Raw genomic sequence first — 12,421 nt, forward strand, 5'->3', positions numbered from 1 at the left:
CTAACAATTTGTCAGCAGAGTTCACCGCAGCTCTCTTCAACAGCGGAAGTATCCAAACTCGACGTCTAAACTTATTCAATATTTTCTAGTTACGTGAATTTACAAAATTATTATATTGATATATTTTTTTATTTTGGGAGTGGCCGAGTGGCATTAGACTATATATATTTATATTCCTAAGGAAAATCGATGTGATTTTATATTTATAATAAAAAAATAATATTTTTTAAATAAATAATAATTTTTTATTGATCAAATTAAGTCGAACATACGTCAAACAAAATTGATCTATAAAATGATGTTACAATAGTTTTGTGTTTTAAAAATATTATTATTTATGTCAGATTATCAATATAGTCTTTTGTAGTTTAATAAATTTTAAAATATTTTTTACTTCCCATTTCTGGTCACAATAAATTATTATAATTCAGAGAGAGTATAATCACTTTTCGAAATAATTGAAATAAATTTGTTTCATTACACATAATTTTTTCCTTAACGATAGAGAATTAGTTAAAATAATTGTTTTATGATAAAAATAAAAATTAGATTGATAATTATAACATTAGCATGTCAAGATGCATGTAGTAGTATGATCTAATAATGAAAGCTAGATTACAATCGAAGGCATTTTCCCAAAGTATTTTATCTACACATAAGAACATACTATCTTGCCTCCTTTACTTGAAACACAGACATGGTTCGTTTGTATGACCACAAATTCAACAAATACAAAGGTTCCATCGACGGGTACCGTGCCCGAGTCACCACAAGCCAATCTGCCAATGCACCAAATATCTGTCTTTTATCAGTCTCCTGTGAAGACTTCCCAATAGGAGCTCTTGAGAAAGTCTTTCAAAGAGAAGGGTTGATGCCCATCCTGCAAAAATTTCAAAAAAAAAAAAAACCGAAGGCAATTTCAGAGCACGAGACTTGGAAGAAACAAAAGGCCAACAGCGTGTAAATTTGTCTCATCGGCAAGCACACGTATAAAGGTACAATTGCTGTCAAAAGACGGAAGGATCAACAGAGTTGAGAATTTATACATGACGAGTTCTACGGTTAAATTTTTTTTATCCTCAGTGCTCTATTTAAGCTTGGTAAGAACTATATACAAGTCTACGACACAAATCCATAGAGTAAAAAACTTTTCGAACCAGGGAGCAAGGTGCAATAAATGAGAGTACATGGATTACTCAGCGTCTGAAGGAATCAAGTACATGGATACTCAGCAACAGACTAGCAGCAAACTTCAAACCTTGCCAGATTCTTGATCCAAGCATTGTTTGACAACTGTAGTCTGCTGAATTAGCCTTTCCATTGCTGAATAGCTCGGCAACTTAGTATGTGCTGAAATCACAATGTGTAGACACATATTAAAGAAATAATCCATAACTCACAAAAACTAAATAAAATTCCAGGCTACAACTTTATGAACAAAGTACCGAGAATTGTTCTGTTTAAACCATCAGCAACACGCTGTCTGTAGTCCATGCTGAGAAGATGGAACATCGGGGACTTCTCTGGTTCTTCATAAGCAAGCAGAGCCATAAAGTCCTATATACAAAACAATTACTCCATCCTTTAGCGATTCACGGGGTATGAACCAATTAAATCAGAGACAGAACAACATACTTCAAGCTTTTCGACGTATTTCTGTTCTTTCCCAAAAGGAGTCAACTTGGTTTGGGCAAATTCCAGAGCATCGGTACTGCGAGTAAAATTTAAACCTTGATATGCGTGAAAGTAAAGATGATATCATAAAACGACACTGGACATTATTAAGATGTTAGCAAATTTTTTATCCCATTTCACGGTGATTTAGCCTAAGTTCCAAATTACGGGAGAATAACAAGAGATTTATCCCCTGGCCACTCGCCCCGTGTTTTAGACCTTATCGACAAATTTCATATATCATATGTTACATGCTTTCAGTGTATTATCCGTTAAATAATTAAAATTTGGCATTTATTGACCCAACATACTCACCAATTTCTAGAGCACACAAGTTCCACAAAACGAAGGCTCAAAAGATCAAAATGCAAATCCTTGTTTTCCTCCAGTACACCAGGAACAAATTCTTCGGTCAATTCTATAGCTTTCGATGCATTTCCATCCAATGCAAAGTGGAAGATTCCTGTAAACGCACTGCCATATTAGTGCAATAGATACTTGTGGGACATTCTTCTCACATTTAGTTTCTTCAGTTAGCTGAAACTAGAAAAATGTTATTGTGAAGTTTATTACAAAGATAACACGTGCACTTAAGAATTGGGAAGATTAGTGTACGTTTTAAGTAGTCATGCAATGGTAACAACCGTTTTGCACCTCTTGAATTGACTCTGTGTAGAATTAAAGATCAATTCTCCTCTCATTGAATTACCAAAAACTCTATGATTTCATTTTGTTTCAAAAATTTAAATCAAAGCATTCTTACGCACATCAAATTAAATGTTGATATAAAGTTAATGACACCCTCACTTTTTCTCCCCATTTTTTAACTTATCCTTATATCAATTTGTACCTTTATCATAAAATTATATTACAACACCATAAATCATAACACATATCATATCAATTTCAAAATCACTGTGACCATCATTTCAAAATATATTTACAAAAACACTACCTTACATCCAAATGTTTTCATAGAAAGTACCCCTACCATCCTCCATCAAACTTTTCATCTTCTTCTGAAGTTGCATTCACTTGTGTACAAATTTTTTAAACCTTAAGCAAGACCACTTAATCATGAAGGTACAGGATATATTATCATAGATAACGGTATCGGAAATGGATAGAAAATTAATTGAACTACCCACACCAGCTATGACATCAGGCACATCTAGTTTCTCCCAGCATAAGATTGAGAGAGATAAATAACTATGTTTTTTGTTGACAGATGTTTCAAATGCCTTATCCTTGACTCATTTCTCCTGAAAGAAACTCACCAGCAAAAGTAAGAAACATAACTTTTTTTACCTCCTCTACTGAGAAATTGATTCACTGATGTCAAGCACGCTAACATTTAGGCTGATTTAACATTTCTCACCTAAAGACTGTGCTTTTTCAATTACTCCTACAAAGGAAGCATAAATACATTGGAAAAGTGATAGCCACTAGAACTTTACTAAATTTTTCCATAAAACCGATTGGTTTGGGAGGGTGTGGTGTTGTGTCGGGTTGGGGAGGGGGTGTGGAGATCCCTTACTTTTCCTTTTCTCCATGTCCTCCAGATGACCGGTAGGATGCTTCATCCCAGTACAAGTAATGAAAGAATCCACTGTATCTTTGAAGCAATGGTGCACAAGATATGACAGAACGACCTTATGAATGTCTTTTTCATTCACAGCCTGTTAGGAAATAAAAACAATTATGCAATAATATATTTTACATTTAAAAGCATACACAAAAGAAGTAAGAGTAAATCCCTGATCAATTCATACAATAAATGTTGTCGATTCACATAGAATATACCGAAAAATGAAGAAATCTTACTCCATAAGCACTGGTGCGTGTAAAAACCATAAACTAGTGCGATAAGGACAATTAATATGTGATCAGGCCACCATAAGATGAGAGTGGTTAGCAAAATTTCAATTTGTTATGTAAATGTTGATTGGCAAAACACAGTTCCCTGTTTGATGGACACCTTCACGATCAAGAAAATGGACATTAGCTTGTCTTCAACCATATATAATAATCTGAAAACGGAATTATATAAGGTTGTGTTTGGATGAAAGGATTTGAATTTGTTTTCAAATAACTAGGTTGGTGAGTGAATTTGAAATTAGAGCAAAAACACATACTTGAGCAACACAAGGTATTTCAAATCCTCTTTCTTGGACTTGAAATATATTTGAAATCAAATCCACTCAAAACATTCCATCCAAATGCAATCTAAGACGACTCTGAAGAGTGTGAAGCATAAAATCTATGTTAAAAACAATGACTTTTGTCGCAACTCAGAAAAATATTATGCAACCTAAAAAATGCTGTTCTTCCCACCGTTATCGAGGCACCCAATGTCAAAAAAATTGTTGTTTCGATGGTTGGCGTTGAACTTCTGAATTAGACAATGTAAAAAATCAGCATAAATCAGTAAACAAAACCAAAAAACCTTACATCTACGAACCAACCGAGGTTCATTCACCATGAAGGGTAAGCCAAATTAGTCACTTCACTACAATAAAGCTGAAAGCCCATAATCATCTAATTTTAAATTACTTTAATAGAATGACAAAACGAAATTACTATAAACTTCATTCAAATTAGATACAGCACTTCCACAATGTATTTAAAAAGAATGAACAGAAAACATGTATCAAACTGAAATGACAATCATAACTCATCAAGAAAGTTTAAATGGGGACAAAAACTCAAACCTCGGAGGAAATTGTCTATGATAGAAAAGAAAAAGAAACTCTGTTCCACACCACAAACTGCATAATACAGGCCAATACAATCTAGAGTGTCTTACAATGCTCTCGTATTGCCGAGAATCATCATCCATCTGTAAGCTTCGCAAGGAAAACTTTTTCCCCTTTATTTTGTGGGAGAGAACCAAAAAGTGAAAAGAAAAGGAAGTAGAGACAGATAATTTACAGCGAGAGTTGAAAAACCTTCCAGAATATGCAGCTTTTATAAGCGTTTGCTAAAACTACATTACATATATAGGAAACGGAGGGGATCGCTGCCCGAAGACGGAAAGGAATTTTGCGAGAAGGCCTGGCCTGTCTGCCCTTCTAAAAGCGTAAGGTGGTTGTGGAAATATCTACTGAATGCGATTTTCAAATCAAATTTTTCTACACTGTTTTTGTTTTTCCTGAAAATGATGTAAAAATATTCAAACATGATATTATATTAGTACATCGACGTAAGTTACATGTTCATATATATATATATATATATATATATATATATATATATATATATATATATATATATATAATATTTTTTATAATTCATTTGATTTATATTTAAATAAGTATCAAAATATAAAAAAAAAAAAAGATATTAATTGTAATTTTGATATATGAATTTAAAAAATAAATAGAATAAAAACAAGTAGAAGTTGATTTTATACACATGTGATTTGTATTAAAATTTTAACTATTTATTAATATATATAATTATTAAAACAGATCATGATATCAAAATTTGATGACTCTAAATGTCTCAAATTTAATCATAAAATAACATAGAATAGAATAGATGACGAAAAATATTTCCATAAAATTACAATTTGAAAAACCCTTTACTAATCATAAAACGTTAAATTTAAAATATACAAAGTGCCTAATAGCCTCTGGGACAGCTTTTTATTGAGCAGTACCGTCCGGATCTCCATCATCTTTCACTTGGGTTCATAAAGAGTAATGAAAATGGCAGTTAAGAAATATTTTCCTTATTGCAGCGTGTGGATCGTGGCGCATGCCGTTATTCTTTTTGAGTTTGTCGCTCATTTGCCAGAAATGCTGACATGACAGTTTGCGAAAAAGCACTTGCTGCTTTCGCTTTTTCTCTCACATATGAATTGTTGAGACATATTAAGTATAGTTTTTATATATTTGAAATTCTGAATCTATGATGGTATGACATGTAATAAATCTATTCGATCACGTCTACCAGCAATATTCAACATACTTACTGGACCAAAAATGATCTTGTGTTGTTTTAAACAATAGGGAATGCTGGTGAGCATGATAGAATGGCTAAAAACGAGTAGAAGGACAAGTAATTAGCAAGCATTTTCTAAAGTAACTGATTCCAAAGGTATGCCGGCACAACTTAGACTTCGAGAAGAGCTTGGGTCTGGCAATTCTTTATACATTTACGAGTTCACCATGACATAATGGTGCATTAATATTAATAGCAAAATGAAATTTACTATACATAACAAAAAAATTACACCTGATTCAACTTCCCACATGATAATTGGTATGGTGAAGGGAAACGGATGTAGAACACGATAATTTAAACCAAATCATCATAAAAGGAAATGCTGAGAATAAGATGTCTATTCATTTTCCGAAACCTCTTCATCCTTAAGGAGATGTGCTCATTCGCCATTCGAGTCACACCATAAACACTATCTACAACATTTTATATAGCCGCAAACACTCAGTCCAGTAATTGCAATCAAACCTCAAAACTAATCATCTGTGTTTAATTTCACTGAGTTGCATGCAACTGGTGCAACTATGAGGTGGGGAATTTACAGAGATTAACAATTGAACCTTATTCTACATGACACAACAATCGAAATATGATGCTAAGACTTCACAGTTAAAAAAATTGAGTTATACCTTAACCATAAACTACAGTTTCGGACAATAAGTGTTTGGTCCTATATTCAAACACATGTTATGTCACATCCTATTCTCAGCTAAGAGGAAACATATTATAAGCAAAGCAACATGCTCCTAAATCTCAACCCTCCTTAGATCGTAACATATTGGTATAAGAACTTTCCTAGCTTAACCATCCACTTGATGTCAAATTTTTAGCCTTTTAAGCATCCCATATGCACCCTATAGTTTCTTATTAATCTATATCATATTGGCAGTGTAACCCGTCCATGATCATAAAAAGAAGAAAAATTTGCCAAAGGATTACCACTTCCATCTACGCGGCATCAAAATTTACATATTCCCACACAAATTATAAAATTTGAAAATCTATATGAAGTCACAAATACCATTAATAGAATATAATAGCACCCATGGCCCCTATCTCTCCATCTTGTTACGAGGATGGAAAAACATCCTTAACAGCAGACGCAGCAGTCAAGTAATTCAATGTGTTCCTCAGCGTCTCCTTCTCCCTTTTCAACCTCGTCGCAGTATCCTCCAATTCCAGCAATGCCTGCTGTTCCCTGGGTGCGCCTTCGAAAGTACTTCCAACAAAGAACGAGAATGGAGTCGGAAAAAGATTCCTCCTCAAATCTTGAACCTCCTTTTCCGGCTTCCCATTCAGCCTATTCGACAACCTAATCACATCTTTCATGTACAGCTCTACTTCACTGGCCAATGCGTCCAAATCCTCCACCTCACCGGAGGGGCGGTCCTCGAGCCATGTCACTTCCGCCACTAAGTAGGGTTTGGTGCGGACTAATTTCGTGACCCGGAAACGTTCCTGCCCCTTGCAAATCAAGAAGAACCGGTCGTCAACTAGGCGCTCGTGTTTTATCACTTCTCCGACGCAGCCCACATCGGCAGTGCCCGTGGCAGCGTCAGTGTAAATGACGCCGAATCGGAGGTCGGTTTGGAGGAGCGTGTGCATCATTATGCGGTAACGAAACTCAAAGATTTGGAGGGGAAGGATAGCGCCCGGAAACAGAACAAGGGGAAGAGGGAAGAGCGGCAATTCAACTACATCATCAGATTTCGGGGAGTTGGTACGATGTTTCTCCGAAAACGACGAGGCCGAGCAGCAAAGCGTATCGGGTTTCCGCCGCCCGTGGCGGCGGGGGCGAGGCGGAGCGGGAAAACTATAACTGGGCTCCAGGTGATTAACTGAGTTTAAGCACGGTTTGCGAGAAATAGCATAGGAAGAGGAAGAAGTAGGGGAATGCAAGAGCTGCGGCAGAGCCATTGCACAAGTGTTACTCAAGCAAAGGTCTCAGAAAGGGGAAATCAAAAATACAGGCCAATAATTGAAAGGGAAACGGCGGCCTGTCGTGTAAAATGGGGATTTTTGTGGAGGTAGTCCAAGTGAAATGGTGAAGTGAATAAAATGTTTGCCACTCGGTTGTGGATAACGGTAGATGCTGCCAATGGGCATGTGGTCTTCAAGCTTTACACGTACAAACATGTCTTTCTTAATATTTGACCTCAAAATAAATTTTCATATACTTTTAATTCCAAATATTTTTTTTCTTTGAGGTCAAGTTTAGTAACTGAGTTGGTGGCAAATGATAAATAATTAAATGATTTTATTTTTAGTTTGTGTATGTTAGTTTCATTTTACTGAAGCATGCATGAAGGTGTAACTTGTACGGATTCTACAAATTGTTAGATGGTGGTCTGAAAATTAGATTTAATAAAAAAATAATTCTGAAGTTCAATTTGACATAAATAATGTATCAGATGGTTTTGATAATTACTAGACGTTCAATTTAATGGAATCAAATTCTTCTTCTTTACTATATATCCACTCCCTCCGAAGTGGAGAACCAAGAATATGCTTAATTTTCAAGAATCCAAATGAACCGTCAAATTTCATTTCAGAAACTCCTCCATATGGTTTAATATAAATTCCACCCAATTTCGTTTAACACACCGTACGCTACTAATAGTTGATTGATCAATCACGGGTGCATGACGAGGGTGCAAGTTTTGGATAAACATGGAAAACGTACCATGTCGATCGGGCCTTGGGGAGGAGGGCTAGAGGGTTTTCATTGGGACGATCGCCTACACTCGACAGTAAGGAAATTACAGATAGCTCATGGCGTCAATATAGACTCAATGAGAATTGAGTATGATAAAAATGGAACCTCGGTCTGGTCAAGAAAGCACGGGGGCGGTGGAGGAACTAAAATTGACAAGGTGAATCAATAGTTTTTTACTCAAAATTTTCATTAACATGTTACAAACATTCGAGCTCTTTTTGTTATATTCACATGTAAGACGTTTTTTAGTTGATCGATCAATCTGACGAGTTGAAATTTTCTTCAGATTAGGCTTGATTGGCCTGATGAATTCCTAGCTTCATTGCATGGACATTATGGTAACTTGCACGAATGGGGGCCGGTTTGTGTTCGATCTCTTACGTTTGAAAGCAATAAAAGATCGTTTGGACCTTACGGTAGAAGAAGAGACGTTTTTTTCGATTCCAAGCACAGGCTACAAGATATTGTTGTGGATTCCATGGAAACTGTGGCTGGTACTTGGATTCCATTGGAGTTCACTTAGAGCCCATTCAACCACCAATTGCTTCAAATAAAGAAACGAAGAATGAGGTAATATGCATTTGCAAACTTTACTAAACTTTCGCTTATTTTGTGTTCAATTTTCAAAATGCGAAATTTGATTGAGCAATATCTGCATATTGTCAAGATTGATGGATACCATTCCAAGAATGTGAAACGAATTGTAAAGTCTGGAACATGGGGTGGTAACCGGTGGTAGCCTGTTCGACGATGGAGCATGCGATGGCTTTAGACAGATCATCCTAACCCGAAACGTGGGGATTGTTTCAATTCAAGAATGGGAAGCAAGAATGGTGGCACGGGAGCATTCAAATCTGATAAGGTGATTGTATTATGTGAAAGAAATATTGCTGATTTACTAATCAGTTCATGAATATTTTCGGAAAGTATTTCCATATGTGTGTGCAGATATTCTTTGATTAGCCATCAGAACTCTTGACTCAAATTACAGGCTATCATGGTCTTGCAGTCTTGTTGGGTCAAGAGGTGATAAAATCACTCACCTTTCACACAACAAAGGGAATATTCGGAAAAGAACAAGGTCAGTTTTTCTCATCCAAGTTAAGGGAAGGATCTGTCATTGTTGGATTTCATGGGAGGAAAGGATTGTTTATCGTTGCAATTGGTGTCCGCGAGCTCGAAGGAAAAGCTCAGATTATGGCTTCATTGCTTAGACCTGGCAGCAAAAAGTATGCATCAAATAAAAATACACAAACTATTGAGGTATATAATTCATAGTTAACTATATTGCATATACAATCTACGCATGCGTGAGTATTACTGTTGAATACTTGGATGTGGCATCTATGGATTGAACAGAAAGAAAGTGAGTAAAGACAGTCATCCCTCGATTGAATATTAGAACGTCTTAAGTATATATTATGCATCTATCGAATTCTTGGTTGCTGTCCCGAGTGAATTTTTTTTCAAACGTCGCATACTGTTACGTGGTCCAGCGAAGTGTGAAAGATCCCGCTCCATATGAACCAGCACCGTGGGGTGGGGATGGAGGGCAGCCCTGGGATGATGGAGTACTGTTCACTAGGTGTTAAACAGATCATCGTTTTTAACAAAAACAGATGTCATTTGTTGCATGAAAATCGAGTATGACGAAATGGGCAATCTGTTCGGTCGGTTAAGCACGGGTGCAGCAGCAACGGACAAGCTACAATTCGGGTATGTATCAAACACCCTAATCAAGAATCATTGATTCAGTACATTGACACTCGAGTTTGAATGCTTTTACTATGTTTGCCAACGTTTGCAGGTGAAATTCGAGTACCCTTACGAAGTTTTAACTTGCATGAATGGATATTAACATCCCGATAGAAAAGATCATAAAATAATACAAGTGATCCTATCCTTGAGTTTTTATTCTAGCTGTAGAGGGAAATATGGTACGTTCGGGGAGGAAACCGGCAGGTATTTTTCATCGGTGATTACTGAAGGCATGGTGGTTGGGTTCCATGGTAGAAGCAGCATGTATTTGGATGCAATTGGGGTTCATTCGCAACACTGGTTGGGATATCAGAGACCAAGTAACCACTACTATGTTGAATATTTTCTGTCCACCATATGTTTCTTAGGCTAAATAATGAAATTTGACAGTAATCTTCTAGTTCAAATTATCATTTAATTGCTTTTCACGCTTAATGGGTATCATTATTTTCCACCGAGTTTGATTCTCCTTGTTCAAAAAAATTTGAATCTTGGCTGGACTGGTAGGCATGTGAGAAATTGAGCAATAAATATAGATGTCCATTGAAGCTCATCAAGATTGTACAGATACTTTAATCAATGAGTGGGCCTTGGTGGTAACAATTGATCAACAAAACTACAAAACAAGACGGAGAAATTGAAGAGTCAATGGTACAGAAATGGAAAATCATTATTACAGCATCTAAATTAACCAATTCGATCCAAGAATCTATCATGTATCAATCAACCTCACACCAAAAAAAAAAGGAGAACATTTCATAAACCCATCCTATACCACAAAGTTGGAGAAAATTCACACGCTCAAAATATTGTGTTTTTCACATTTTATGCTTCTAAATATATAAATTTACCCTTAGTGAGCTCAATGAAATAGTTGCAAGAATGGTATATTTGTAAAATACAATTTCACTCACTGTGCCGAATTGAATGATTGCCATTCATTTTGCGCATTTGATGTAGTAAAATTAAATATTCATAAACGAAGCAGGTGCATGGGCAGCAAGAAAGTGGTCATCGGTCTTAATTTATTATGAAAAGGAATTCTTGTTTTTAAAATCGATTTTTAATTTTAAAAATAATTATTTATTTACTTTGTATACTTTTTATTTTATTTTGTTTAATTTATAGGGTAAATTTGTGAAAAATCGGTCAATGTTTGAATTAAAATTCAGTACTTAACTACAATTTTTTTAAAAATCAGTATCTGACAATGTTATACTTTTAGTTTAACTCCCTACAAACTCAAATTTACCTTTTTTTTATCATTTATTAATTAAATAAATATATTATTTTATTCACAAAAATTACATGTGTCTTTCTCCATCTAAAATATAATTTTTTTGGTGATTATTCTCCATCTAAAAGTCCAACAATGACTGAATTTATGGTGATTGTTCGAAAATATAATATTTTTTTATACATTTTGAGTATTCAAAGAGCGAAATCAAGTATCTGAAACCCTATAATAAGTATTTTGTTGTCAAAATAAGTATTTACTCTTATTTCATGATAATTGAGAAACAATATTTTTTTAAAAATCATATTTTACATGGAGAAGATAAGTGTAAATTTGGCGAATAAAATAATATATTTATTTAAATAATAAAAGAGTAAAATTGTAAATTTGGGTTCGTAGATAATTAAAACTAAAATTATAGTATTGTCAGCTATTTATTTCAAAAAATTTGTGGTTAGATACATTCAAATATTGACATTGATATTTTTGTCAAATTTACCATATTTCATATACTTCTAATTTAAGTGTTTCAAAGAAGTTATTTTTAAAAAAAAATTAATAATGTGACTAAGATATAGACTTGACAATTGACATTGGAAATTTCCCTCGAATATTAAAAGTGTATTTCCTTTCATAAATCATGATATGACTTAGTGATTGGGGGTACGGACTGTAATTATTTTAGCATGGGCCAACTTATGTCAACAACCTGTCTAAATTATTATTATTATTATTATTATTATTATTATTATTATTATTATTATTATTATTATTATTATTATTTTATAGAAATCGTCGCATTTTTTTCATTAAATCAAAACGAAATCATTGATCATAAATAATGTCAAAATTGTCATATAAAACTCACGTAAGAATTTGTCGCTCTAGTCAGTGTCTTAAATTAAGATATATTTCTAGTGACTCTTTAGTTATTTATGTTTAATTTTATATAAGTAAAACTTAAGATATTGTGCATCCAAAAAATTTAATATTAAAGAAATAATATAATTAATAGTTTACAATAATCAAGA

The 12,421-nt window shown here is 34.4% G+C and overlaps 2 protein-coding genes and 1 pseudogene across 6 annotated transcripts; 1 reads left to right on the forward strand and 2 right to left on the reverse strand.

The window, feature by feature from the left end:
• Positions 1 to 513: 513 nt before the first annotated feature.
• Positions 514 to 4,801, reverse strand: LOC140825759 (uncharacterized). Of its 5 annotated transcripts, none has more exons than XR_012116739.1 (7): positions 4,481 to 4,799; positions 3,212 to 3,353; positions 1,990 to 2,137; positions 1,636 to 1,711; positions 1,446 to 1,557; positions 1,197 to 1,350; positions 514 to 880 (listed from the first exon to the last, which is right to left on the reverse strand). XR_012116739.1 is itself a non-coding variant. In XM_073187704.1 (7 exons), the coding sequence occupies exons 1-7, from the start codon at positions 4,511 to 4,513 to the stop codon at positions 809 to 811; spliced, it is 675 nt and encodes a 224-aa protein (XP_073043805.1). In that variant the 5' UTR covers positions 4,514 to 4,801; the 3' UTR covers positions 514 to 808. The 5 variants fall into 5 exon arrangements, 3 of the variants coding, with proteins under 3 accessions (XP_073043805.1, XP_073043807.1, XP_073043808.1); XR_012116738.1 differs by having other exon boundaries at positions 1,188 to 1,350; XM_073187704.1 differs by having other exon boundaries at positions 1,259 to 1,350; positions 4,481 to 4,801.
• Positions 4,802 to 6,634: 1,833 nt separating this feature from the next.
• Positions 6,635 to 7,753, reverse strand: LOC140825760 (uncharacterized). Its single transcript, XM_073187708.1, has one exon. It carries the CDS (start codon positions 7,594 to 7,596, stop codon positions 6,748 to 6,750), a length of 849 nt encoding a protein of 282 aa, XP_073043809.1. The 5' UTR covers positions 7,597 to 7,753; the 3' UTR covers positions 6,635 to 6,747.
• A 373-nt stretch (positions 7,754 to 8,126) lies between these two features.
• On the forward strand, positions 8,127 to 10,537 carry LOC140828686 (jacalin-related lectin 3-like; annotated as a pseudogene).
• The last annotated feature ends 1,884 nt before the right edge of the window (positions 10,538 to 12,421 follow it).

This window comes from Primulina eburnea, chromosome 3, assembly GCF_022965805.1.
Source record: "Primulina eburnea isolate SZY01 chromosome 3, ASM2296580v1, whole genome shotgun sequence".
NCBI classification, from domain to species: domain Eukaryota; kingdom Viridiplantae; phylum Streptophyta; class Magnoliopsida; order Lamiales; family Gesneriaceae; genus Primulina; species Primulina eburnea.

Excerpts from the sequence above, each read along its gene's own strand:
- LOC140825759 (XM_073187704.1), bottom strand. The coding sequence starts at position 4,513 with ATGGATGATGATTCTCGGCAATACGAGAGCATT. Across the intron at positions 1,558-1,635 it reads AATACGTCGAAAAGCTTGAA|GACTTTATGGCTCTGCTTGC; the intron begins GTATGTTGTTCT and ends TTTTGTATATAG. Across the intron at positions 1,351-1,445 it reads TTTAAACAGAACAATTCTCG|CACATACTAAGTTGCCGAGC; the intron begins GTACTTTGTTCA and ends TTGTGATTTCAG.
- LOC140825760 (XM_073187708.1), bottom strand. The coding sequence starts at position 7,596 with ATGGCTCTGCCGCAGCTCTTGCATTCCCCTACTTCTTCCTCTTCCTAT.